The sequence below is a fragment of the Rattus rattus genome, chromosome 3 (assembly GCF_011064425.1).
Source record: "Rattus rattus isolate New Zealand chromosome 3, Rrattus_CSIRO_v1, whole genome shotgun sequence".
NCBI lineage: Eukaryota > Metazoa > Chordata > Mammalia > Rodentia > Muridae > Rattus > Rattus rattus.
The window spans coordinates 173162507-173190021 of record NC_046156.1 but is presented as its reverse complement, the minus strand read 5'-3'; the positions used below and the strand labels follow the sequence as shown (position 1 = coordinate 173190021).

The 27515-nt window shown below is 41.8% G+C and overlaps 1 protein-coding gene across 3 annotated transcripts in view; it reads right to left on the bottom strand.

Moving 5' to 3' along the window:
• Nucleotides 1-27515, bottom strand: part of Egflam (EGF like, fibronectin type III and laminin G domains) — a 173008-nt gene that overhangs the window by 78493 nt on the left and 67000 nt on the right. For 2 of the 3 annotated variants that reach the window (XM_032898808.1, XM_032898809.1), the window contains exons 2-5: nt 22579-22688; nt 20676-20759; nt 9956-10073; nt 8781-8916 (exon numbers count right to left, since the gene is read on the bottom strand). In XM_032898808.1, the coding sequence (XP_032754699.1) occupies nt 8781-8916; nt 9956-10073; nt 20676-20759; nt 22579-22688 (448 nt within the window). Of the gene's footprint in view, nt 1-8780; nt 8917-9955; nt 10074-20675; nt 20760-22578; nt 22689-27515 lie in introns of those variants that run through there. The other variant, XM_032898810.1, reaches the window with a different exon arrangement.

The window sequence follows — 27515 nt, the reverse complement described above, 5'->3', positions numbered from 1 at the left end:
TCAGGAAATCCACATACAAAGGAACTACCATAGCTATATTAACAAAGTGGTTAATTAATGTACATTTACAGAATTTTTCTTAAAAAGGATGTTTCAGTTATTACCATCATTTTAAAATATCAGTTATAATTTTAACTGATTTTTTTAAATTAAACTTTCACCAATGATCTCAGTGCTGCACAGCGAGAACTTCTAAGTAAGCAAATGGGGGGATGCGATGGTTGATTTCTATTGTGAATCTGACAGAAATTTGAATTACCTAGGTGGTGTTGTCTGTGAATGTGTTCCTAAGGAGGCTTCACTGAAGTGAAAAGGGCCACTGTGGGTGGTGGCACTATTCCCTAGGCTGGAGTGACACCATTCCCTAGGCTGGGGTAACACCATTCTTTAGGCTGTGGTGCCACCATTCCCTAGGCTGGGATCCCAACTTAACTAACAAGGAGGAAGCAAGTGGACCATCAACATTCATCTCCCTCTGCTTATTGACTGTTGGTGCCATGTGACCCTCTGCCTCAAGCTCCTGCCACCACAGCTAGAGCAGCTGTCACCATCATGCCTTCCATCCCATAAAGGACTATACCCTCAAACTGTGAAGCACAATGAATTTCCTTCCTTGAGGCGTTTCTGTCTGGCATTCTGTTACAGCAATGAGAAAATTAAATAATATGAGTGTGAACATATAAACTGACTTATGCTCAAGATATCTATCTATACAAGTTCACACGCACAGGAGTGTACACACACACACACACACACACACACACACACACACACACACTTCACAGGTCTTTGCAGGGTGGGATCATACCAACACAACACAAAACTGGACTGCAAGCACCTTGAAGGTCTTGTAAGAAAACAAGAAAGAAAACATAATTAACTTTTTGATGTTCTACCTCTAAATACATATATTGAAAATATTAAATGACTGTTGTTTAATTAGCCAGCATGGAATAACCATGTGTCTCAGAAAAGTTCAAATGGATAAAAAAGGAATGTGTGTGTGTGGTGGGGGGGGTGCAGGGTACGGTTCCAAGAACAATGTAAGTGGTTAAGAAGAAGAAAAAATACACAGGGTGGGAAGAATTCTCAGATAAATAAGGCATGGTCAAGTTAAAAACATCAACAAAGATTTTAGTAGTTTGAACTCAAAAGAAAAAAAAAGAAACAATCCAAAGAATTTTAGGGAATACAGATATTGGTCTGGGACATGAACTCTCTGTTCTGGCTAGTTTTATGTCAACTTGACACAAGCTAGAGTCATCAGGGACTCAAGTGAGGAGAAGCCTCGATTGAGAAAATGCCTCCATAACATCAGGCTGTAGGCAAGCCAATAGGCATTTTCTAAATTAGTGGTTGATCTGGGAGGGCCCAGCCCTTTGTGATTGGTGCCACCCCTGGGCTAGTGGTCCTCTGTTCTATAAGAAAGCAGGCTGAGCAAGCCATGAGAGCCAGCCAGGAAGCAGCATTCTTCCATGGCCTCTGCATCATCCCCTGCATCCAGGTTCCTGCCCTCCTTAAGTTCCTGTCCTGACTTCCTTTGATGATGAGCAGTTATAAAGAATTGTGAGTGAAATAAACTCTTTTGTCCCCAAGTTGCTTATGTTTTGGTGTTTTATCATAGCAATAGTAAGATTAACTAAGTCACTCTCCATAAGATCTGTGATAGAATCAAAATTCAAAGTGACTTCAATATATAGAAATGCCAGGGCAAAGCCAACCCAAGTGAAATTCAACAGGGTATTTAGAAAATCTCATGTTAATTTTTAAGCAAATCAATTCAATAGACATAAGGGTCAAAAACCTGAGTAAAAAAAAAACCTATAGCAGAAAAGGCATTAATATGAACTTTCAGAGTAATCGCATGCTCACTGTGAATTTTTGTAGAAAAGGCACACTGCTCATAGCAGGAAATGGTTTTCTATGTTGATCAGTCAGTACAGTGGTTCCTAATGCTGTGATCCTTTGGAGGTCTTCATGTAGTGGTGACCTCGCACCATAAAGTTATTTTTGTTGCTACTTCATAACTATAGTTTTGCTACTGTTATAAATCATAATGAGAATATCTGATACACAGGATATCTGATATTTGACCCTTGTGAAAGGGTCTTTTGACCCCACAGGTTAAGAATGACTAAGTCAGTCCTTGACCACTAGAGGCAGAGTTCAAAGAATGGACACTGCTTGGCTTAAATGCATGAGATATAGGGCAGTTGTCTTTAGTAAAGAAACAAGACTGTATCTGGTGATGATGGTGTAAACACTTCTGAGTATTAGACATGGGAATAAGATGCCCAGTGACTCCTTACAGAGCCATTAGAAGGGAAACCCTGGTGTCAGTTAAGAGTGGTTAGGAATAAAGGTGTATGTATGCCTTGGGTGGGATGGCTCCTGAAACAATGGCTGTACAGAAGCAGAGGAAGGTGGCCATCAGCTGTGGAAGGCTGAGTGAAAAGCAACTTCTAGAACAGGGTAGGGAGCCTTTGACCTCAAACCACATTGATTCAGAGGAATGATTTTTGTATGATTCACAGAAAGACAGGTCCTGGGCACCGTGACATACACACACACACACACACACACACACACACACACACACACACACACACACAGAGAGAGAGAGAGAGAGAGAGAGAGAGAGAGAGAGAGAGAGAGAGAGACAGAGAGAGAGATGAGAGAGAGAGAGAGAGAGAGAGAGAGAGAGAGAGACAGAGAGAGACAGAGAGAGAGAGGAAACAAAGTTTCATAACCCCTGTTTATGTCCTTTAGACTCCCTCTCATTTTTTCTTTCTATTCTATTGTATTTTCCTTTTGAAAAACTGGTAGGGCACGACCTCCTCAATGAGTCCAAATGCCTTCCAATCCATCATCTTTCACAGTTTGAGAACCGGTGTCCTTGAAGCTGAGACGGAGGTGAAGCGTAAACATCCTACAGGCATTAACCTGGAAACTGGGCTCAAGGTACTTACATCACACTAGGAAAATCTTTTTGAGGGTAGATTTTGTTGGAGCAGGAAGCCACCCTCCGGGGGATGTGGTAACATATACAGGATGGCCTGGAGAGTGGAGGTTGCCCCGCTGGCCGAAGGTAAAGCAGATCAAATGCATAATAGCTTCAGATACTTGTGGTCCCTTTCAAACCATAATGGTTCCTCCGATATGACATTTAACATTTGCTGAGGGACACTGAATTTGCTGATGGCTTAGGAGCTTCTCCCACTTCCCACTTCACTCTTCAGGAGCACTAGTTCAGGTGCCAGTGTCATGGGGTTCTCTAAAATCTCCTGGCGCCTTGAACCCAATGCTGCTGGTACACTGACGACCACCTTTAGATATAGTTTCTTTCATTTTTCTGTCTCTCTTTCTAGACTGCAAGCTCAAGAATCATTGGGACTTTGTCCAGTTCGTCTCTACATTCCTTGAGAAGTCTACATGGTCTTTCAAAAATGCTAATACTGAAATTGCTTTCCTCCTTAAAACTTTCTGCGGTTCCCTTTTCCCTTCAGGATAAAAAGTGAACTCTTTCTTAATGCCTTTCTTGGTCTGACGCTGGCTTACTCCTCTCCCCACACATCGCTCCAGGCTTTCTCAGCAATTGCAGGAACATTTTCTTCTTGCCTCCAAGCCATTGCTTAAATGGCTTCCTCTAGTCTAACCCTTTAATATTGTTCCCCCCTCCATCTTCTGCAGCTACCACTGATGTATCTTTCCTAGCTACCTCAGGAAGCCTACCCAGACGCCTTCAGAACTGGGTCACCCACAAATATGTGCAACTTTGATCTGTCGATTAAAACTTTCAAGATTAAAAATAAGTTGAGGTGCCAAGAACGTATTCCCCAGAGCCCATGCCCTCAGTCCCACTGTGCAATTCAACACTCCAGACTCTACACTCCTCACGACACTGTCACAAAGCTCTGGTCACAGTTTAATTGCCTCTATCTTACCCATAATTGGTACACATTCATTAGTAACACAGGCCAGTATGAGTAGATGTCTATAGTAGACTCCTATAAGGTGTTGGAGGAAGTTAAAATATATTAGGAATAACAAGATACCCTAATCCAATGGTCAAGAACATTCAGCTGTCAACCTTGTTGGGAGCACACTCGCTGAGGTTCTAAAGTCCACAACTGCCTTCCTATGACAATGGTAGAGCAGAGTGTCTGAGACAGAGCCAAAATGCTTTCTAGTCCTTCAAGGAAAGGTCTGCCAATCCCTGACCTGTAGTACAGTCTTTAACCTTCTTATGCCATTGTGACTGTCTGACAAAGCCTGTGTATCCCTTCTTAGAGTGGTTTTATGTGCATAAATTTGGACATAAGGTCACAGTCACTATGCTGACAGCAATAATCTAAGTAATAAGTATGGTATTTTTCACATGTACTACTTTATTAAAATGTTAACTGAGAGAACCCAGGGATGGACTTCAGTCACGGTGATAATTTCTGCTTAGTGAGAAACATAGCTTCTGTTTGAGGTCTGTGCAGGAACTGGAATGGGATAAGAAAAGGCCGCCCAGTGGTTGGGCTGGGACAAAAGTCTCAAGAACTGCTTTGTCCCTGTGGTTTGGAGTCGCTATTGATTTATGAGGACCGTGTCAAGTTTCGCTTGCCAAAAGGAAAAATATAGTTATCTTCCAACTGAGAACAGACACCCCTTCTATCTAAGGTGTCTTTGGGGACCTAAAGACTGCAAAATATGCTCCTAGCTCTAAGGGAAGAGATTCAATCCCATAGATCAGCCAGGGCCCATGGGACAGGAGGGAGAGAAAGTCCCATGCTCTGGATAGAGCTTACACTGTCTTTTTTACAGGCCAAATTTATGCCAAGTTTGCTCCTTACAGGTTAATTTCATGCAAAGTTTGCTCCCCACAAAAATGAACTGTGGTGTGAAGTCCAAACCATTAAGTCATCACATTAAAAAAGAAAAAAAAAATCTGACCTTCAGCTCACTTGGCCTCTCTTCATTCACATATTGGTCTAAACTAATCAAACCACAAACAGATGGATGAAACAGGGCAATGATAAACCTGACAGACAGTTTGTCCTATGTAGGTAGGAGAGAAGGTTTTTGCATTTGAGGTTTACAAATGGCTCCCAAAGCTGCTACATGGGAATTCAATTTATATCAACTCCCGAGACCCTGACAAGAAGTTTCACTAGGAACCATCACAGAATGACGAATTGAAGTTTGAAGGGATCTACCTTTAGGACTGGAGATCTTATTTCTGCAAAAACATTTATCCCTTTCATCTAAGCCTGAGGCCTTAATGGCTAGCAGAATTTCTAGGACCATGTGGCAGTCTGCAAGGTGCTTCTGAGACTTTCAATTTTGAAAGCGAAATAATAAAAAAGAATTCTTGCTTTTACATGACGTCATTTTTTAACTTGGAGTCTCAGCCGGTATCTAAGCTAGCTAGTCTTCTTATTGCTAATTTTGGTCCTTTTGGCAAGGAGAGCTTGTACTAGAGTACCTGAGTTCCTAAATAATTTCTCCCTCCCCAAAAAAAGGGGGTGGGAGACATTTTTCATTGCTTTCCATTCTTTCTAAAAGGACTGTGTTAGCATAGTCTTTAGAGCTGGGTATGTAGTTCAGAAGCAGGCAGGAGGTCCTCCTGCACCAGAGCAAAAAAATAACAGAGAAGAAAAGACTCCCTAAGTGTTTTCAACATTAACATCTGAGGGTTAGGGAAACTAATCCAGGTCCACGTTCCTCTTAAATATTGTGGTGATTCATCTGGTTTATGGCTATAAATTCTAGCTGTAAGTGAAGTTCTTAGAAGAAAGCTAGTGGTTCACTAATTTGTGAAGATCACTAAATCTCAGGTTTAACGCCATGTGGGACAAAGTTGCAGCCAGGGCCTTCTGAGATCATTTGAAGCTTCACCATATAGTGAACTGATAACCTTTTTTTCTTTTACAGTGTGTGTATGTGTCTGTGTGTGTGTGCATTGTGTGTGTGTGTGTGTGCATGTGTGTGTTCATACACGTGAGCATGCTTGCCTGACAGCCCACATGTGGAGGTCTTGCTGGAATCAATTCTCTCCTTCCACCATGTGCTCTGTAATCAAACACAGGCCATCAAGGTTTGCAGCAAGCTCCCCTTACCTGCTGAGTCTTCTCACAGGCATCTGCTAACCACTATGTGGTTATAAACCAATATCAGTAAATATGTTCCAGTGGTGGCTGGATGGTGACAGTGGCCCAAAACGGGCAGGGCTGCGTGGGGTGGGCATGTACAAAATCACATTGGATCTTTTCTGGATTTTATTCGTGCAGTTGGTGGGGTCGGATGTTGGCTACCTTTGTAGCCCCTACTAGTGGCGACAAAGTGTTCCCTTAGCTATATTTCTCTAATGCTTTTTACGTTGTTTCCTTAAAAACAAATGGTGGGTAATATAATCATTCTTAAGTAGCTCAAGGGTAAAAGACTCAGGATAAAAAGCCTTCCATGGAGCACCCCCAAGTGCTGAGAGATATCTTTTGTCTTTTCCTCCTATGACCACCTGAATTTTCTAGCTAAAGAAAGTCAGACCCCCAGGGTTACCCAGCTTGCTCAAGGTTATAGCTAGTTATTTAACCAGCGACGACCAGTATTCAAGCATACCCCAGCATCTGTCTGATCCAGGCTCCAGGACAGACTGCATTGCCTGTAATAATATCTTTAGTAACACCCTCTGCGAGTTTGTTTCTCTATGCCTGTCTCAGAGTCCTCGTCTCTCATTCTGGCTTCTAAAGAAACTTGTTATACCCAGAGCCTTTTCCCCAGCTGTTCTTTGAGGGAATTAAAAACTCTGAGAGGTGCTGGAGGCTCAGGAGGTAGGGGCCTTGTCTAGGGCCACATGGCGACTGGAGACTTAAGCATTCAGCCTTCTCTCCTGGCTCTCCTAGTTCTGAAGGTAAATATTTTTGTTTTCTACTTCCTGTGTGCTGGCAAGACTAGGAAACTGCTATTTCTATGTTTTATTAACATCACATATGGAAAAATACATGTTTGAGTGGAAAATTAATAGGGAAGGAGAATTGCCTTCTTTGCTGGGGGTTATACCCATGATAGGCAGACGATGACAAGTTTTCATTTCTCAAAGTTTAAAGTTCTTTTACGTTTTAAGTTCATTTTGTTCTTTTGGTGTTGTCTCATTTATTTGTGGAAGTAAATCATGGGTTAAATCCCTCCCAGGCTTTTTCAATGAGAAAACCGGAGTCTTAGAACTCCAAGTATTGCTTAAGTATTAGAACCAGGATTAGAATCCTTTCTATTCTCGGCACACTCCAGACTTTGCCTAAAAGATATGTTGAGAGGCAGGATTATGTGCTATCTTTGGCCTTGGTCTGAACTTTGCCATAGTGTCCCTCCCCTGCTTGTCCCCCTTTTCCTTCCTCCCTTCTTTCTTCTTCCCCTCCATCCCCTCTTTCCTCCTACCCTCTCTTCCTCCTTTTCCTTATTTCCTTCATTTTTTCTTCTAGGTTTTCCTACCATCCATTTGCCACTTCCCAAGAGTTGCTGTACAGTTTCCCTTTGAGGGTTATTCCTCCTGAGCCCTGAGCCTACACACTCCAGGTCTGAAATTTCCACCTCTGGTTGCTTTCAGAGCTTACAACACAACCAGTGCTTGGCTAATTCACAACTTCTTCCCACCCTGGCCATCACAATCAGCTTGGAAAATGATAAAGGCCCTAGACTTGGCTAATCAGGAGGCACATAGAAATTCTGCTGGGTCCAAAGAGAAATTCATCCTCTCTTGAAAGTAGGGAGCTAAGCTGGAAGACCACAAAACCTTAGGGAAAGCCTGCTGGAAAATGAACTGATGGACAGCGAGATGGATGAACATTGAACACAGACTGCCAAGGCTGTATGGGTCTAGTGCTCCCTGAATCCAGACCAGCCACTAGACTTTACAGTCACAGAAGCCGATAGATTATTGCTTCAATCTCCTTTCAAGTCTCTGCCACTTGGAATTCATCAGGCTCTCCCTGAGAACAAGCTCAGAGGACACAGATGTCTGCTTCCCACAGCCCAGGAATAAACTGGGAGGTCAAGAGAGAAAAAACAACCCATCACGTCTTGACAGGACCTATTGCCCTGGCTTCAGAAAGCCAGAAGAGTGAATCCTGCCGAGTCTCTATGAATCCACAGTGTGGAAGCCTCAGAGGGGCCCCTCATCTTTAGTGAAGGGTGGCCCGACCCTAGACGCTCATTTTCTACCCAGAATCAAATGGAGACCCCAGGCCGAAGACCTTGCATTGGGAATTCCCTTTGTTTGCCTTTTCTTCTCTCTCTTTTTAAAATAGAATTGCACAGCGGATTTGGCAACCACGAGTTCCACATGAATTTCTGCAGCCCATCAAACTGCATTACAAGAGCTTAGGATGCAGATAGGAAGGCAGCAAGTTGAACTCAAACTTAGAAAGTCACCCCAAGGTAATGTGGATCTGGAGTGCATGGTGTCTGTATGTAAAAATGTTCTTCCCTCTCTCTCTGAGAAAAGCCATCAAATATTTATTTCAAATACAATACTTTCAAGTCAGAAGGGCACGTTTCAAGCCTGAAATGGAGGCCAGCTTGTTGGTGAAGGTGCATTTTCAGAGTGGTGTTTGGCTGCAAAAGAGACTGGGGGGGGCAGTATCGCCAATGACAGCTCACCTAAGATGACTATTCAGGGACATACGTTGGCCCAGTTGCAGACATGGTCCTCCAAGACTATGCATCACCTTGAACACACATGCAGCTGAGGTCAAGTGAAGATCTGCCCCTGTCTTACGTCATGACCCATGACTTACCTAATGAATTCCACAGAGTAGGACTGAATTGGGGCACTTCCTTCATTCTCTCCCGGTCTCCAAGATAGGGCCACTTCAGAATCAGAAACCACAAGGACATGTGGCTGATGGGGTGCTTCAGGGGGCAGGCAGGAATCTAGGCAGGATGACAAACACAGCTAAACTTGGCTAGTTGTCTCAGCTGATGGAGAGGTTGGGTACGTCCAAAACAGGTACATATTCGACTACCGAGACATATCTATTTGGTATGGCCTCAAAAGCCACACCAATCAACAAAACCACACATGACTTTACCATGAAGCATACACTTGGAAATCTTGTCTTCCTTTCTCTTTCCAGAACCTCTGGCTGGCAAACAACTCAGTTAGCTACACTGGCCCAGAGACACATGACATGTACCCCTGAGAATCTTCTGCTACACCTCTCCTATCAATCGTTCTTCTGTTTCCATGTTGTAATTGGTGTTTAGCTCCAAGGATGATAAATCCCCATTGTTACTGCCGCTTACTTCCTAACCCTTCTGCATGTGTGCTTGTATGTATGTGCATGTATGTTTTCTGATGACCAGAATACACAGTTGTGGTAGAGCATATGGGTGCATCCCCTCAGGTATGAAAAGAATCATGTCACCCCGTACCTACTGCTGTCTACATGTCAAGACCTCCAAACCTCCTGGGTTTGTGCACACTATTGTTTAGGCCTGGAAGACTTTTCCACTTTTCTAAGCACTTCTTGTAGTGGAATGGAGATGGATTAATGACATTTCCTGACAGAGAGCACAGTGTGAACAGTGACAGCAATGGACCCAGGGTCTACCTCTGTACCACATGGATGAACATTTGCTGGACTTTCTCCCACTCTCTCCCCTTCTTCACTATGTTGGTTCCTATCCATGGGTTAGTTTCATTTTTTAAAATTGTCTTGGTGAGTTTCTTCCGCATCCCTATGTGCTAAGTCTCTGCAGCCTGTGGTATTTTACAATCTGTCACTATGTGCTAATCAGATAATGCCTTGACTGGCCCTGCTGTGTTCTGATAGAGCAGATGCATGCTTACTGTGGTCACCACTGGCCTCTTAGAGCCCAAAACAGTGTCTGGCATGTGAATTTTGATGACTGAGGGCATAAGTAGGTGGAAGTCCTTTCCCATTATTAATTATTTTGAGCCTATTTTTACCTTGAGACAAAGTGGTCACATGCCGAGGGAAGCTAAGCCTCCCTTTGCCAGTCTGGCTGTAGGCTGCTATGCTCACTCGATATTCAGTGCCTGGCTTCAAATCTCCAATCACTTCCTCCTGTCAGTAATCAAACAAGAAGACGTCAAAAATTAGAAGTCCTATTTGGACAGTCTAGAGCGGTCATTCAGCCTTCCTAATGCTGCAACCCTTTAATGCAGTTCCTCATGCTGTGGTGACCCCCAACCATACAGTTATTTTCTTGCTACTTCATAACTGTAATTTTGCTACTACTGTGAACCACAGTGTAAGTATTTGATATATGGACCAGTGAAAGAATTCTCTGACCCCCAAAGGGATTGTGAGCCACACCTTGAGAACTATTGATCTAAACAGTTTCGGTAAGGTTTGCATCTTATGTTTTTGGGAACTTGCTTGGAGCAGAGACTGTTTGCTCTATCTAGGTTTAGACCAGTTACAAAATTCAAAACCCACAAAGCAGCACAACATATTTCACAGGTCCAGCGGGTCAGTCTTTATTAGAGTCTGCACAGCTCAGACTCTAATAGAGTGGGAGCTTATTCACACCTCAGATGCTGTTCTCAGAGCTGCTGCAAAGCACAGAAACACAGAGGGATCTTTCCGGGATGCCCAGAGTCTTTCTTTCCATTCTTAAATTGCAATGTGGAGAGGCCAGCCACATGACACACTTGAGTTATGATTTGTACCATAGAGTAAGGGATGAAAATTTGAGTTCTCAAAATTTAAAGTGATAGAAACACAGTAAAAGTTTTCTTAAGGTAAACAATGGGCTCAAGTCCCATAGTGTCTGACCTGAATCTAGTCCTGAATGGGGAGTGGCTTAAAGATTGGTTGCATTGTTGACAAGTTTCCAGATCAGGCTGATAGTGATGCTGATGTTGGCTGCTTCCCGCTCCCTGACAACTGCTAGAACTAATATTGGATGCATGGGTGAACTTCCCAGCAGACCCATACTGAGTAGAAAGCCCTAGCTGAAGAAGATTTGCCTCTTCAGCTTCAAGAAAAGAGTCTTGTCCTCAACAACAGTGCTAAGTGGGAGGTGCAGCTGGCCTCAACAGAGAGAAGCAGTAGAGTACATTGCAGTGGAAAGGGTACCAGCTTAGAGCCAACCTGTTCTGGCCTGAACCTGATCCTTCTACTCTTCCCTAGCTGTGCTCTTCACATCAATTGATACCTCACTAGTGTCAGCTTCTTCAGTAGTGGACATGTAGCTGTCCTGTATGGTCATAGAATTAGTAGTGTGTGTACTGTATCATACTCGGTAAGGAAGCCATGCTCAAGAAACAAGTTGTGATACCAACTGTCCAGTGTCTATGATGATGCTTACCTAGGTTCATCATCCACTTCAGGAGTCAATGCTTTCCTTGACACCTTTCTGGACCACCTAAACTTGGTGAGCATAACTGCTAAGTATTTTGCCACTAATTTGGAAAAAAATTCTAATTCAAAAAAACAAAACCAAAGATTTTTATAACACTCATATGTGATTAGAAGTCAAAATTGTACATTTGACCTCATGTGACATGTCAGCCAAAAACCACTGGTGAGCTAAGATAATCTTATGCAGTTACCTTCAAACTGTGTGATAGAATTTAGATAAGACGGAAGTGATTCCTGTTTATAGCCGAGCCCTATATACATCCTACCTCATCACATAGATGTCACATAGACACAGACATACACACAGAAGGGTTGGGGATTTAGCTCAGTGGTAGAGCGCTTGCCTAGCAAGCGCAAGGCCCTGGGTTTGGTCCCCAGCTCCGAAAAAAAAAAAAAAGACATACACACAGACACAGACAGACACACAGACAAGCACGTAAAGAGACACTAATGCACAGATAGACACACAGAGAGAGACACACAGACACACAGACACACACACACACACACACACACACAGAGAAAGAGAGAGAGAGAGAGAGAGAGAGAGAGAGAGAGAGAGAGTCCAAAAATATGAACCATCAACTTGCACTACAAACCATTACTGTTACTGTTTCTCAAACAAGGTTGTACACTATTGCACTGTTTGAGAGCTGTGATCACATCTTAATTTTATTCCAGGACATCTTTAGATGTTCATTGTCACTGAAGAAAATTAAGAGGTTAAAAAATGCTTCAAAAGTTTCAACTAATAATTATGAAAACTTAAGACATCAATTGTAATTCCTGACCACACATACCTAATAACATTAAGATCTGACCACACACATAACCAATTACTCCTCTTCCTACTAGGAAAATTAAAATACAACACTTACTTCCCTCTTCCCATTTTCTAAGCCAGAAATTCTTGATACTCATATATCCATTCTTTCCAGATCACCCAATCAGTTATCAGTGTAGTTGATGACACCTTTTTCACTCCATTGGAATCCACCTATGCCACCTTATCCCAAATAGCCATTTAAGTATTAGACCTTATAATGATGACAATGGGCTGACTCTGTCTACCACAAGTACTGACTGTGCTCCAATTTGGACCCCATGCTGCTATGCTAAGGCGCAAATCGAACCCTATCACTTTACACTTAAAACTTCCCTTAGAACAGCATACATGTGTCCCCCTGGTTCATCCTTCTAACATCACCCATGCTACCGCCCCTCCTTGCATTCTACATTCCAGTCATACCTAAGAACTTGGCAGGGATCACACTTCTGCTATTCAATTCCTTGCCTCTGGGCCTTTGAACCTGCTGCTCCTCTCCATGAAATGCCCTTCTCCATGCTTCTGCCTGGCTCACCCTGCCCATCCTTCATGACTCAACTGAGACATTACCTCATTTCTCTACCCCGTCCCCCAGTCTTGTTAGATGCCCCTCCTCTATGTTTCCTTGGTGTCCTTGGTGGGCCTCAATCTCAACACTACTCACCTTGTCTTGTAATTGCCTGTTCACCTTCTCCCTACCCAGTTGAGGGCAAGATGCAACTTCCTGTTCCCCTGGCATCACAGAGCTTAGCAGAGTATTGCCAGACATACCGCCAGTGCTCACGTGGGACTTTGGATGAATGAATAAGTAAACTGAAGTAAAATGAAAGGAAGGAATCAAGAACCAAGATGTCCTCAAGCAGATTACCTCATTACAAAAAGAGCTCAACTACTGACCCGGCCATCTTGATCAATAGTACCTTCTAGAGCTTGATTGCATTTCCCCTTAAGTCCACGTTCATCATCTAATAGAGACCTAAATCCTCAGTACAACAGTGTTAGAGATTGAGCCAAGTCCTAGGTGATTAGTTCATGAGGACAGAACCCTCAGGAATAGACTAATATTAGTTACTATGGGAGTAGGCTAGTTAGTTATTGAAGGAGCTGGCTCTTGACCAGGGAAGCAGGAGGCTCAGAAATGCAAGGTCATTCTGACTACATGAATCCATGTTCATTTTGAGTCCAGCCTGGGATACAGATATTGTATCTCAAAAATAAATAAGTAAGTGAAAGGAAGGAAGGAAGGAAGGAAGATAGAAAAGGAAGAAAGAGAGAAGAAAGGAAAAAAGAGAGAACAAAAGAAAAGAGCAAACATTGAAAATCTAAATAGAAGTGAGTTGACCCCTCTCACTCCTGTTCTCTGTCTCTTTCGCCTTCCACATTGGGATGACGCAGCAGGGGGCCCTTACCAGATGCTGAACAGATGTGACTCTTAATGCCCTTGGATATTCAGCTTTCAGAAACACGAGCCAAATAAAATTTTCCCCTTTATAAATTACTCATGATGTTCTGTTGTAGCAGCACAAAACAAGCTAAGACAGCACCCGGCTCCAGGCTCTGTAGTCAGCAACTCCACAGACAGGACTGGGTATCTCTTGCCAGCCACTGTGTTAAGTCCTCAGACCTGTCCCCTTCCTCCATTTCTACCTCAGAGTCCCTTGGCTTGATATCTGATCACTGCACAGTGTTCTCTCCTTGTTCTCTCCTCTGTCTCTCTAGTCCTCTCTCTCTCTCTCTCTCTCTCTCTCTCCCTCCTAAATGCTCCTTCACAGGAGATCTTTGGTGAACATGAGGCCCACGTCCATAGTGCCCCCTCCTGCTCTGCTTCCTGGGCTCCTAACTCTATCTTCTATCTCAAGGTTGAGGCCAAGTTGAGAGGTCTAGAGTCTAGAAGGAGTGGTGGGTCCAAAACCTCAGGTTTTCTCTTCTCTCAGCTGGCACTTTCTAACTAAATGAATGTTCCACTGGCTTTTTCTGTAAGATCCTTTTCTCCTGGGAAGTCATCATAGAGAAAGTAAAATAATTTTTGAAGTCAAAATAAAAATAATATTGATAGGATAAGGTGAACTACAATAGTGCACAGCTATGTATATAGTAATATTATGTATATGTACATGATGTATATGTACATGATGTATATGTATGTGTATATGCGTGTGTATGTATATGATGTATGTATATGTGTGTATGATGTATGAAAGTGGAAGGAAATAATGCAATTTCATACATTAGTGTTGATTTGGCCAGGAGCAGATACAAAATTTAACTAACATTAATTACTATCTATGGCTGGTTTATTGGTCCTATGTCCTTGCCTTTGTGCATATACCTTTATTTAAATTCAGTGTACTCACAACATATACTTAGTAAGGGACAAATTAGAATCCAAACCTTGCTCAACATGACTCTGAAACCTGAGTTTTAAATTAATTATATCCATACTGGAAAGTATTGTGAGGTTTACATCAATAATAAATAATGAAAGCTAGATTATTATTTAATACAATCTACAGCAAAAGCCTGTAGAACATTATTGTGATATGAATGTTCATAGATCCAAACTGTGGGTGTTTCAGGTATAAAAAGAGAGAAAAAATTATATTTGTAGAAGTGGCATATATACATTAGCAAGCACCCAAACTACGAGTTAGACCTGGAAGATTAGTGCTGCCCTCAGATGGGGAGAAACAAAGGCCAACTGCTTTTAGCTCATCATTTCTCATGCTGATACGCTAGCCAGGTGGCCCACCTGTGAGTGGCTCAAGAGTACTGAGAAGGTGGGGCCGTGAAGAAAGAACTGGATGGATTCAGTGATTTACTCTCATTTCCTCTACTGACATTCCCTTCCCCAATAGAACTTCTCAGAATAGTGTGACTTGTGAAAAGCTTTTGAATGATTAGTGAAATACCAGACAATTCAACAAATCTTTATATGTCTGCCCTTGAAACTCTTATAAATGTCACTTCAGGCTTCCATGAAACTGGAGAGAATGCCCAATATGTTCTTCACTAAGTAAAAAGGTTTTGCTGTGTTCTGGTACTTTGTCAAAGTCTGAAAGCAAGCCAAGACATTCCTCTCTCTCGTGCTTCGTTTCTGTTGGGGATGCTTTCTTGGGGAAGCCAGACTGAATTCAGGATCCTTCTCTAACTATCTCTCCATATCTTTATTTTGTTTGTTTTTTGCAAAGGTTGGGTGCTGCCAGAGAACTCTGATTTTGTTTGCTTATTTGCCTAGTCTTTCCTGAAGTGCAAAACCACTTCCTAGAGTTGCATCTCCACAACACCAGGAACGTCTGTCAGTGACTCAGTGTCCATTGATTCACATCTGTAGGGATTTTGAAAGGCAAGTCATGCATTTCACTGAGCTCAGAGAGAAAGTTCAATTAATTGAGTGAAGATACCTCTTCCCCAGGATTCTTCCCTGTTCACAGGTGGGCATAGTATGATACTTGCATCTCATGATTGGTTTAGCAAAATGCTTTTACATAGTGTTTTGGAATCTATAAGGTCTTAGCACACCAGTGCCTTTTCCAATTCACACAATGGCTCTGAGAGGTCAGTGCAATTATTCCCATTTTATAGACTCTGAAGCTGGACCAAAACAGCAATGATGTTATCCCAAGCAACTGTGACTGTAGCTTCCACTATAAAAATTTCCACAACTTAGTCTTGCCAATCTCCTGGCTTCCAGGCATAGCACATTCATATCTCTATTTGTTTGAAGTTCAATTGCCTTTCTGTATCTACTGTCCTAGTATCCCATCCATTCACAATTTGGTCTTATGACTCGACTTATTCAATCCTCATCCATAACAGAGTCCCTGCACTTCAGCTGGACAATGGCATGAGATGTCTAGCCTCCCTTCCTTTGGCATTGTCACCTGAACAAAACTGGTCCAATAAGACACAGGTGAAAATGCAGAGCCTAATTTCTGAACTATTCATTAGAAAGAAGGAGTGTATGTTCCCTCTTTTCTTTTTTTTTTTCCTCATTCGTTGGTACAACATGGCTGCTTTAAACCATGGGGATGAGGGCACAAAGGGGTGGGGGGCTGTAGAAAGAACTCATTGATAATATCTACACAATCATGAGTCTTAAGGGATCCAATGCCTTTTCTAAACACACACACACACACACACACACACACACACACACACACACACACACACACATCTTTAAAAGAACAACAAGATGGAAGGGAGATAAAAATCTTTCTTGTGTAGAATCTCCCATGAAGAGTTTATAACCTTCATGTTTGCCCACTAAGATACTCAGGCATACTTCCATATGCCCTGTTGACTGACATACTTCCATATGCTATCTATTGACTGACATATATTTCCATATGCTCTCTACTGGCCAGTGTGGCTCCTGCCAGGATCTAGTCTACCCAGGTTCTGTCAAACAGATTCTGATGAGCTCAATAACCTTCCTGAAGTTCACCCTTGCTCGGGTGATAATAGAGTGGGAACTAGAAACAAGTCCAACGATTCATAAGTTTTCTCTCTCTGACTTCAGACGTAACATAAACAGAAACAATGTTCAGGCTCAGGCAGACCAGTAGAGTCTAAAGAACTGCCTGGAGCCTTTAAGTAAGCAACACGACGCAGTGAGATAGCCAAAGAAACCAGAACTTTCTATTTCTGTTTTATCTCTTCTTTAAAGATTCTGTGGGATTTTATAATGTACATAATACATTAGAATAGCCCTACATGTATAATTTATAAATACATAAATATACATATATTGGTGTGTGCTCAAACACTTAACTGATGATACATGATCAAAATGTAAACATCATCAGTCGAATAGTTATTCTCTATTTCTAAGGCTCAAAAATATTATCACATTTTCTTTGTTTTACTTCACTATTTTGTTTTCCAGAGTAGAGCAGCAAGTCATCTTTCTAAGACAAAGGATAAGGTGGGTGCAAACAGCTAACTGTATCAGAAGCTTCTAGAAGGAAGTCTATCAAACAATCTCTAGGAGTGCCACATCGCCAGCCAGGTGATTTTGGTCAGATTAACTGTTGTTTTGTTTTCCCCTTTCAATGTATCGTTTAAGTCTGACTATCGCCTTGTCAAGCTAGTTAACTACTTGGCACTCAATCTTGAAAATCAAACCAAGTTTGATTTTTGGTGATGGGGGCCAAGGTTACAATAAGGACACTCTGTGGCAGTAAAAGTAAGGAGAGAAGATGTTGGAATAGGGGTGGGGGGTGACTTCTCTATTATGTGATTCACCAGTTTAAATATTTTCTCTTTTTAACTAGCTTCCCATAATCTTAGAACAGAGTTTTAATGACTTCCTCACATTAGCCTCTCTTTGTTTTGTGAGGTAACACATCAGGCACAAAGATGCTAATACCCCTTCCTAAATGATTAAAATCCCACTTGCTAACCCTATGATTAGTTATCTACATGGGCTTTACATAGGACAAAAGGATGCAGAAAATTAACCATTCAATGAAGAGGATCCCCCCCTTTTCCCCATCCTGGGCTGGGGATGGGAGTCAACTTCTCAAAGACATACAAAAATCGCCTGATGATCAGGAAGTCCTTGAAGAGAGAGAAAGGAAAGCAGAAGAGAACTGAAGAAGAAAAATTCTTCAGGGCTACACTCAATCCACAGAGCTCCTGCCTCTGCCTACAAGTATGACAGAGGCAAATACACTCCTTCTTTTGCAATGTAAATTGTATTAACCACTTCCTAGGTCTTATTCTGTGTATGCATGCTAAGAACGCTATAACCATTTAACTCATTTAATCCTCACAACATCTATATGCTATAGGTTGGTACCAAGGTTCCAAATATCCTCTGCTTAAGGCACATGTAACTTCTCAGAAACACTTTACACCATCTCTGGGTCAAATGGATTACACAACAACTTCACTGACGAAATAGTTATATTCAAACACCTTCTTAATATTAATTAACAGAGATATTGCTGTTTTTCTTGAAAGTTACTATTGCTATCATCATCATCACCATCACCACCACCACCATCACTACCACCATCATCATTGTGTGTGCTTGTGTGTGTGTGTGTGTGTGTGTGTGTGTGTGTGATATATGCGGGCCATGATAGCTTTATGAAGTCAGCCCACTCTACCTTTACTTGCTCTTGTAAACAAACTCCAGGTCACCAGGTTGTACATCAACTTCTTTTTACTCATCAAGCCTTCTTGCCAGCTCCAAAGTTTTAAAATACTACAGGGTGCCCATATAAGCTTTGCCAAAGACTGAGAGACTTGGACACACTTTTGGCAACCACAAACACTGTCTGTGGCCTTGGACAGCATTGGAATCCTAAGTTTGCTGATGGGAGTCAGACTCAGAAGGATTGCCTGATTGGTTGGTCAGTTGGGTATAGCATAGGAATCTGAACTTAGGGATTGCCATTCTATAAGCCTTTCCACTCTGTCCTATAGATTTATCATATTCATGCATAGGTATTAATTCTCCTCTAGTCTTGTATATCAGAGACATGTCTTTACTTCTATCTAATAATACCAGCACCCACCCACACACATAAGCCTATTCCTAATATTCAAACCACTTCTTCCTACTTGAATGGTAGGAATTCCTACTTGAATCTGACTTTCTAGAAAATTCTGTTTCAATTCCTAGCCCCAAGCTTTATCTCTTGACTGCTCATGTCAATATTTATCTATCCCTTTCAAATTCTGCCTATTAAATATCAGGTTAATGGCATCTGGTCTTATACTGTCCTCTAATTGTTTGAGGAGTAAATGTAAGCTTTATTCATTTGTTTTAATCTATACATTGCAATTTGAATGATGAGCCCCTCACATACTCGTCAAGCACCCTACCATTGAGTTACTGCCTCCCCACTTTTACCTTTTCATTTCTATTCTTCCTCCTTTCCTTTTGAGTCATGGCCTTCATAAGTAGCTTATGGTATATTCTCAAACTCACTCTGTAGTTCAGCAGGCCTTAAACTGCCTCAGCCTCCTGTGTAGCTACGATTGCATGCCAGCAGGCCAGACTGAATTTTCCCAAGACTGAATGCTGTCCCTAAACAGGGACTGCATGTTACCTTGCAGTGGCCTTACAGAAGTAACTATGCCATTTGTTACATCAGCAAATGCTGGAATACTAGAAATTGTCAGGGCACCGTAATGCCTGGATGTAAAGAACAGAGGGCGTATAGTCAACACCAAAGCATCAGACATGACATCGAGCATTCTCGTGATAGTCTATGAGAGGCTTTATGACAGAGCTCCATCTACTCTAGGCAGGCACAGTGTGATTATTGTATTCTTTCTAAGGGACAAAGCTGAATTTAGACAAAGTCACATTGGCTAACATTCTGACCTGCAAATGGGAGTGGCAGTTCCAGAAGCTAATTGTCACACTTCCTGGTCTTCTATTTTGGAAGTTTCAAAACTCTGGGTCAGACTGTATTTTAGGTACAAGAGGAAGCCTTGAAACACAGGAAGCTGGTGGGGGACACTAATAGGGCTGAAGACAGGAAGATACAAGCAAGCTGAAATGCATAGCTAGTCTTCCCAGATCATGAGAGCTTTAGTAAAGATGAGACAGGTTTGTGGCTCAGGCCGCCACCGGAGGTGTGTAGATGCTACTGGTTCTCCATAATATATGATTTGGGGGAGTTACTTCACCTCTCTGTTTCAGCATTCCTGTCAGCGGAATGAGGTCATGGAAGAGTTGTGAAGATTAAACAGAAAAACAAACATAAAGCAGGAGGGACCGTGCCTGGCGGTGACAGACACTTAATAAGTAATAGTGGCTTATCGAAGATGACAAATGGGTTCCGGGCTGTGCTGTACTCAGCAGGCACTTATTAAATGGGAGTGACAGACAGTGCCACCACGGCCATCATGACACTGTTGTTTGTAGGCACCAGTGTCATGCTTTATGGAGCTATTCTGAAGCTCTGGCCTGCAGATTAAGGGGCAGAATGGGAAGGAGGGATGGGGGGAGGGGCAAGAAGGAACCAGAAGAAGCCAAAAGCAAAAATTTCACCCAGAGAGACTCTGACAAGAAACGGGAGAAGTTGACACATGCTGGGCTGGGAAAATAAAATAAACAAGAGACCATGTGAATATCATTTCAAATTACATCATTGTCTTCTGCCGGTTGGGAACACACAGATGTGACATCTTTATTTATAAAGTTTTATTGAGATTACAAACGTGTCAGTCTTGAATTTTATGAAAAAAAAAAGATGGTAGAGTGGAGAGGTCTTTGTGTGACTGATTCTACTCAGGTTAGAATGAAGAGGATCTGGGATGGTCCTTTGTAACAATTGCCTGCCTTTCTGGAGAGAAGGGTATGTCACCAGAGTAGTTCACATAGGAGACACTTGAGAATGCTAAGACAAACCCTTGTTACTATTACATACATGGAAATACATGTAGCAATCCAGAAGTCTATTTGTGTTTCCCTGAGGTCCCAAACACCCTGATGCCTACGTGGAAATACTCACAGTGATTAGGGTATCCTGGCCAACAGGTACATTATGTGACTGTTCCCGGAGGGACTTATCTGAACCAAGCTCGGAGTAAAATACCTTGAAAAGAAGCAGAGACTCTGGTGAGAATAGAGACAACATTAACTTAACATCAAAAGTTCAAAACCATTCAGAAAGTGTGTGGCTATTGTGATATGTCACCTCGCCTATAAGTACTAGGTCCCTGTGACTAAAGGGTAGTATCTAGTAGAACCACAGCCTGTACAGGCTGGGAGAAAGACCCCTACAGTGAGGAAAAATGGGTAGAGCTGGACTCAAGTTCTTCCCCCTTCCCCCAAATTACAACCTTCTTGGGGCACTCATTTCTCACATTTGTAGATGAGTCACTGCTGGCTCATTTTATGACAGTTTGACACAAGATATAGTCATTTTGAAAAAGGCAACCTCAACTGAGAAAATGTCCCGATAAGACTAACCCCTGGACAAGCCTATGGTGCATTTTCTTGCGTGATAATTGATGAGGATGAACCCAGTTCTCTGAGGGTAGAGGTTGTGGGTGCTGGAAGAAAGCAGGTTGCATAAACCAGTAAGCAGCACTCTTCCATGGCCTTGTCTTCAGTTCCTATCCCCAACTCCCTGCTCTGCTTGATTCCTGCCTTGATTCCCCTCAGTGATAGATTGTGACCTGAAAGTTGCAAGATGAAATAAGCCCTTTCCTCCTCATGTTGCTTTTGGTCGTGATGTAGAACTATAGCACCAGAAACACTAAGACTATCTCAAAATAGATTTCTACTTTAAGAAGACCAGAGGGCATGGACCATGGACAACAACCTCTGTTCTTCAGTGAAACAAAGACAGTAGGCAGTGGAGGAAGCAAGGGGAACAAGCAGCATTTTCTCCATTCCAGATGAAGTGCTCAACCCCAGGGGCAGGACATCGTGAGCTTGGTATGACTAACTCTCCTAATGTCACAGAGATTTCAGAAGTCTGAAATACCCTGACTTCTACAGTTAACTCTACTCAAAGAAAACATATTTTGGTGAACTGCTATAGTTCAGCCCAGTTTGTCGTCTCTTCTGGCCTAGGACACAGTCACTAACCATTCCCCTGCTTTAATTGTGTGCCCCTTTAACTCAGATCCTGTCAGTGGCTCCCTGTGATTTTCTCTGTGTATGTATTATTATCTAAGTTTGATGCTATGCAGCTGGTAACAGAAACCATGCATTCTACCTGTTTTGATTTCCCTTTGCCACAATACCAAAAAGACTGGGTAGAGCCCAGTGGATGAAGGGTACTAACCAGGTCACCAGAGGAGAATGACACACTCATTAACACAAGAGGATTGATGTGAAGGGTCAAAAACAGGGTGAGTACCTGTATTAGAAAAATCAAACTCTCAACTGCTTCAGAAATCTGAAACATTTTGAGTGCTGATATGACCCCAAACCACACAAAAAAGTAAAATTTCACACCTGGCTTCACTTGGTGAGTGAAAACCTAGATACACTAAAAGTATATAAAATTGTCTTCTGCTGTATGTACGTGTAAGGTACATATGAACTGTTATTAGATTTTGGGTTTAGCTTGGGTCTTAGCCCAATGTATTCTAACTATATAGTAGGGAGATACTCTAAAATCTGAAGGGAAAAAGAATCCCCAATTCAAAATATTTCTGATCCTAATCAGATAACAGAGACTTAACCTGTACAGGAGGTATTCATAGTGAAAATGAAGTCAGTCAGTCAGTCAGACAGACCGACAGACAGACAGGCGCACCCATGTGCCTATGCACACGCTGCATGTACACACACACACACACACACACACACACACACACACACACAGAGAGAGAGAGAGAGAGAGAGAGAGAGAGAGAGAGAGAGAGAGACTGCAGAATCCCCCATGCCCCTATACTCACTGTGTACCCAACAATGGAGCTACCAGAACGCTTCGGTGTTTTCCACTGGATGCTGAAGGCTGTACAGTTCAAGGCTCCCAGTTTGATGTCAAGAGGAGGTCCCACCTTGCCTGTCCCAGACAAAAGAGATGGTGTAAGGTGCTCCATCTGTGTACCCTGTCTTAAGTATTATTTAAACAAGACCTGACTGTGTCCTCAGACAAAGACTGTAGTTAAGGCTAATGCAACATCCTCTTACACACCACATTGGTCTCAGACAACCTCACTAGAACTTGACTACTGACTCCCAACCTGCCAGTGGTAGAGAAAGTGGTCAAACTAAATTAGCCTTTGATCCATTCTGTAACTTGTGGTCACCAGAGACCAGCAAAACGAGATTTACAGCTCACAGCGGAATAAGCCAAACTCTATGGCTTTCCCATTAGAATTTGAAAAGGGTTTAATAAGATGATCAGTTTTAATCTACTTATAACATGTGGTGTGTGCATGTGTGTGTGTGTGTGTGTGTGTGTGTGTGTGTGTGTGTGCATCTTACAAACATGTATCTGTATATATAGCTAAGATATTCTTATGGGTTGTTTTGAAAATATAGTCAGCAATGGCTAATTTTAATTATCAGCTTAACACACTCTAGACTGACCTGGGAGTCTGAAGGATTGTCTAGACCAGGTTGGCCTGTGGGCATGTTTATTGATAGTTATCTTAATTATGTTTATTGAAGTGGAGGACCCATGCTCCACGGATAGCAACATTCCCTGAGTTTAGATCTTGAACTGTGAAGGAGAAAGACACAGCTAGAAAGATGGCTAAATAGTTAAGAGCCCTCTCCGCTCTGACAGAGGACCTGGGCTCAGTTATTGACACTCAATAGTGGCTCATGTTTTTCTGTAACTCCAGTTTCAGGAGATCCACCACTTCCTTCTGGCCTTGAGGGATAGGGCATGCACGTGGTGCACAGATAAACAATCACACACACACACACACACACACACACACACAATAAATCAATAAATAAATAGTTTGAAGCATGGAGAACAATGGCTGAGCATAAGTATGCATGCATTCAAAGCTCTCTGCTTTTTGACTGTGGATGTCATGTGACTAGGTGATGCCTGACTGACCTGTGCTAATGGACTATAACCTGAAACCATAACCTGAAATAAACCCTTTCTCTCTCACAGTATTTTATCACGACAATGGGAAAAGAAACTAGGACAGCATCTATGTTTCTTAAACAATTTTATGGCCATAAATAATATATTTTATACTTCTAAAACAGCATCTGAAAGTTGTCAAGATTTAGAACACACACAGACCCACAGTTTTATCATTCAGAAGTGAGTCCTGTTAGCATTTTAGTAGACCTTCTTTTGGTCATATGCAATTAAAAAATTATTCTGTATGTTCATGATGCATTTAATTTCAGTTATATATAATTTCATTTATAATTTAATGATTATGTGTATATGTGTACATGCTCCCAATCTTATAGTTTATTTCACTTAATTTTCTGTCATTAAAATAATTTTTTAATTACTGTAAATACCTCCTTAGCATATTTGTTTCCATAATAAGCAGTATTTGTCATTCCACCACCGGTAGACACTTTTATTTCCCATAATTCACTATTTTAAATAGCATTCCACGAGGTCAGAAACCAGTTCTGTCCTGTCCAGTATACAGAGCAGGAAATGACCAGAGCTCAGAAAACATCCCTTGAGTGAATGATTGTTCTAAAATTTGATTTCTTTGCTGACTGTGGTGATGTACATCTTTAATCCCAGCACTCAGAAGGAAGAGACAGACGGATGTCTGTGAGTTCAAGGCCAGCCAGGTCCATACACCCAGCTCCGGAGCAGTCAAGGCTATATTGCAAGGTCCTATCTTGATTGTTTTTTTCCTTTCTAGTGTGTCAGACATGCATTTCTTTTAACTATAACATAGAATTCTGCAATTTATTAGTTAGCATATTTGCAAGGTACAGAAAGCTAATGTATCTATTTAAATGGGTTAAGTTCTTACTTGTAAGGCTGTCCACCAATGCTCTCATCTCCCCCCTCATGACCTCAGTGGTTTTATTACTTGAGTTGTATTAATGGTTCAGAAAGGCCAGGGAAATTGTTCAATTAATCCTCTGTATAATGCTGTTAACTTGATATTCTATATGTATTTTAAAAATGTCTTCAGGCATCTGTCACCTTGTTGCTCTGATTCTTTCCTGAGTAATTAAGTAATTAACTGCTTCACCAATGTTTCTAGTAACAGAACTCAAGGTCTTCAGATGGACTAATAGAAGCTTGATTCACTTTGCAAGAACTATGAGACCAGGAGGCAGCTGCCTCCTTCCGATAGATACCTACATTCAGGAACTTAACTCTCTAGTGGTCTGTCTACCTCTACTTAGTTCATGGCTCAAAGATCCATCAAATAGTCCAAATTCAGGCCATGTGACTGCCTCATCACATGACTCACAGAGAAAGGGTTAGTCCTTCCTAGTTTCCAAGCCAGGAATACCAGAATGAAAGAAGTCCTGGGATTTGATCTTATATCAAGCCCATGAACAAAATAGAGGGCAGTCAAAAGGACTGTAGGATGGTCGATAGGTGGGTAGAGGTCACATGGCCTACAACACTCTCACAGAGCTCATTTATACATTAATCGTCAGCCTTGTTGATGGACACTGAGGCTGTTTAGGAAGTTTCGCGTAAGAAAATGCTAAAAGGAACGTCTACATGTGACTTCTCATGTGCGTGAACACATATTTCAAGGATGGGTATCTTTCAGAATTATCATGCCCATGCATTCTAATTAATGTAGTCATTAATCTGAATAATCTCTTAGACAGAATTCCTGGGCCTAAGACAGTTTCTCAGTTGTCTACTGATACTATTGACATTGTGAGTTAGGTAACTGAAAGCCCAGTGATTCTACAGTAGGGAAGGATCTTTAGCAACATTGTCACTGTTTAGCGGCATTGTTAATGACTCTCCATTCAGCAATAGCATCCTCTCATACAGCTGGAAAAACCAAGAACATCCTGACCAGGCCCAAGAGATCTAGGTGAACTATTGACACCTCTTAAAACTTGCTGAGAACTGCCAACTTAAGAGAATCAATATTTTTAAAGACTCGGTGAGAAGCAAACTTATATATGAGAAATTAACTAATTTCCAAGCTTATGGTGATGTGGGGAACGCTCCAAATAAGCAGCACGTCAGAATTTCTGCTCTGCAAAACGTGTGGTCAAGAGAGTAAAAGACAAGCTCTGGACTTGTACTAAGCATATCTGACCAAGGGCTACTTGTAAATATATAAAATCTATGTGCTAAACGTGTTTCCCCACAAGTTTATCTGTTCACCGGAACCCCCAACTTAGGGATTTTAGGTGGTAATTGGATGGGGGAGGGGCAGCCTCACAAGCAGAATCAGTCCTGTCATGCTTTCAGTTTAAATGTCCCCCGAAGTCTCAAGTTTGAACACTTGGGCCTAAGCTTGTACAATTTTAGAGGTTATAAAACTTTTAGGACATGAGCCCAACTACAAGATATAGGTTGCTGGGGGAAGCTTTTAGAGAAACATCTGCTTCTAGTAACACAAAGCCTTCTGCTTCCCAGTCCTCCGAGATAAGATCAGTTCTTACAACTCCTCTAGGCTTTATGTCATGTGCTAAATCTTTTGAGAGTGTGAGCAAAAGAAACTTCCCCCTGTTAAGTTGTTCTGTTGTGCCTCTGTGGTGCTCTTAGAGAAGAAACCTTGGGCTGGAGAGACAGCTCAGTGGTTAAGAGCACGGACTGCTCTTCCAGAGGTCCTGAGTTCAATTCCCAGCAACCACATGGTGGCTCACAACCATCTCTAATAGGATCTGGTGCCCCCTTCTGGTATGTCTGAAGAGAGTGACAATGTTATTCATATATATATATATATATATATATATATATGTAATTATATATATATATGTAATTATATATATATAATCTTAAAAGAAAAGGAACCTTAATTACCCACCTGCATCTCCCCTTCTGCCTTATGAGAGTTGAGCAAGAGGACCAGGTGTTCCCTTTATAGGCACCAAATCTCTTGGTGACATAATTGTGGACTTTTTATACTCTCCACATCATATAAGGGCATCGCCATACGCACCATATAAAGGCATCTCCATCAAGGCCTTCCCTCATCACCCTCTATCTTGCAACTATGTCCCATACCCCAAAGTTTCCATAAGTGTGAAAATACATTTCTGTTGTTTATAAACCACAGTAGTCTATTATTTTTACTGAACAAACTACAAACACAGAACTCTTAATGCCCACTCTAAGAAAAAATGGAGTTTTTAACACATGCCATAGATGGTCCATGAAGGAAGATTTACAGAGAGCAAACAAGCCTATGAAAGATGGCTGACGTCCATTAGGAAGGAAATGAACATTAGAACAGTAATGAAATTTCAGTCTACACCTACAAGAATGGCCCAAATCCAGAACCCTGCCAAGAATGGGGAGCAATAAGAACTCCCACTCAGATAGGATTGGTAATGTTAGCCAGGAGCCCGGCTACTCTGTAACCAAGGCTGGGAGATCAGAGTCAGGACTTCAGGGGAAGTTTTAAGCCAATCTGGGCAATCTAGTGAGACAGTCTCAAAATCAAAAGTAAGAGGAGTGTCTGGGTATATATAGTTCTTCCCAAAGTTTGTCTGCTGAACCTTAGCACAATTAGAAGGTGATTAGAGGGTCGGGCTTTTTGACCAGGATTAGCATCTGTTGTGAAGCCAGTTCAGTCCCCAGTTTTAAAAACAATCTCACATTCATGCTGATGGAAATTCAAAATGCTACAGTCACTTTGGAAGAAAGCGTTTGGCGGTTTCTTAGAAAAATGACCTTACCATATATATGATCCAGCACTGTGAACCTCTTGTTATTTAAAGAAACCAAAAACCCTCT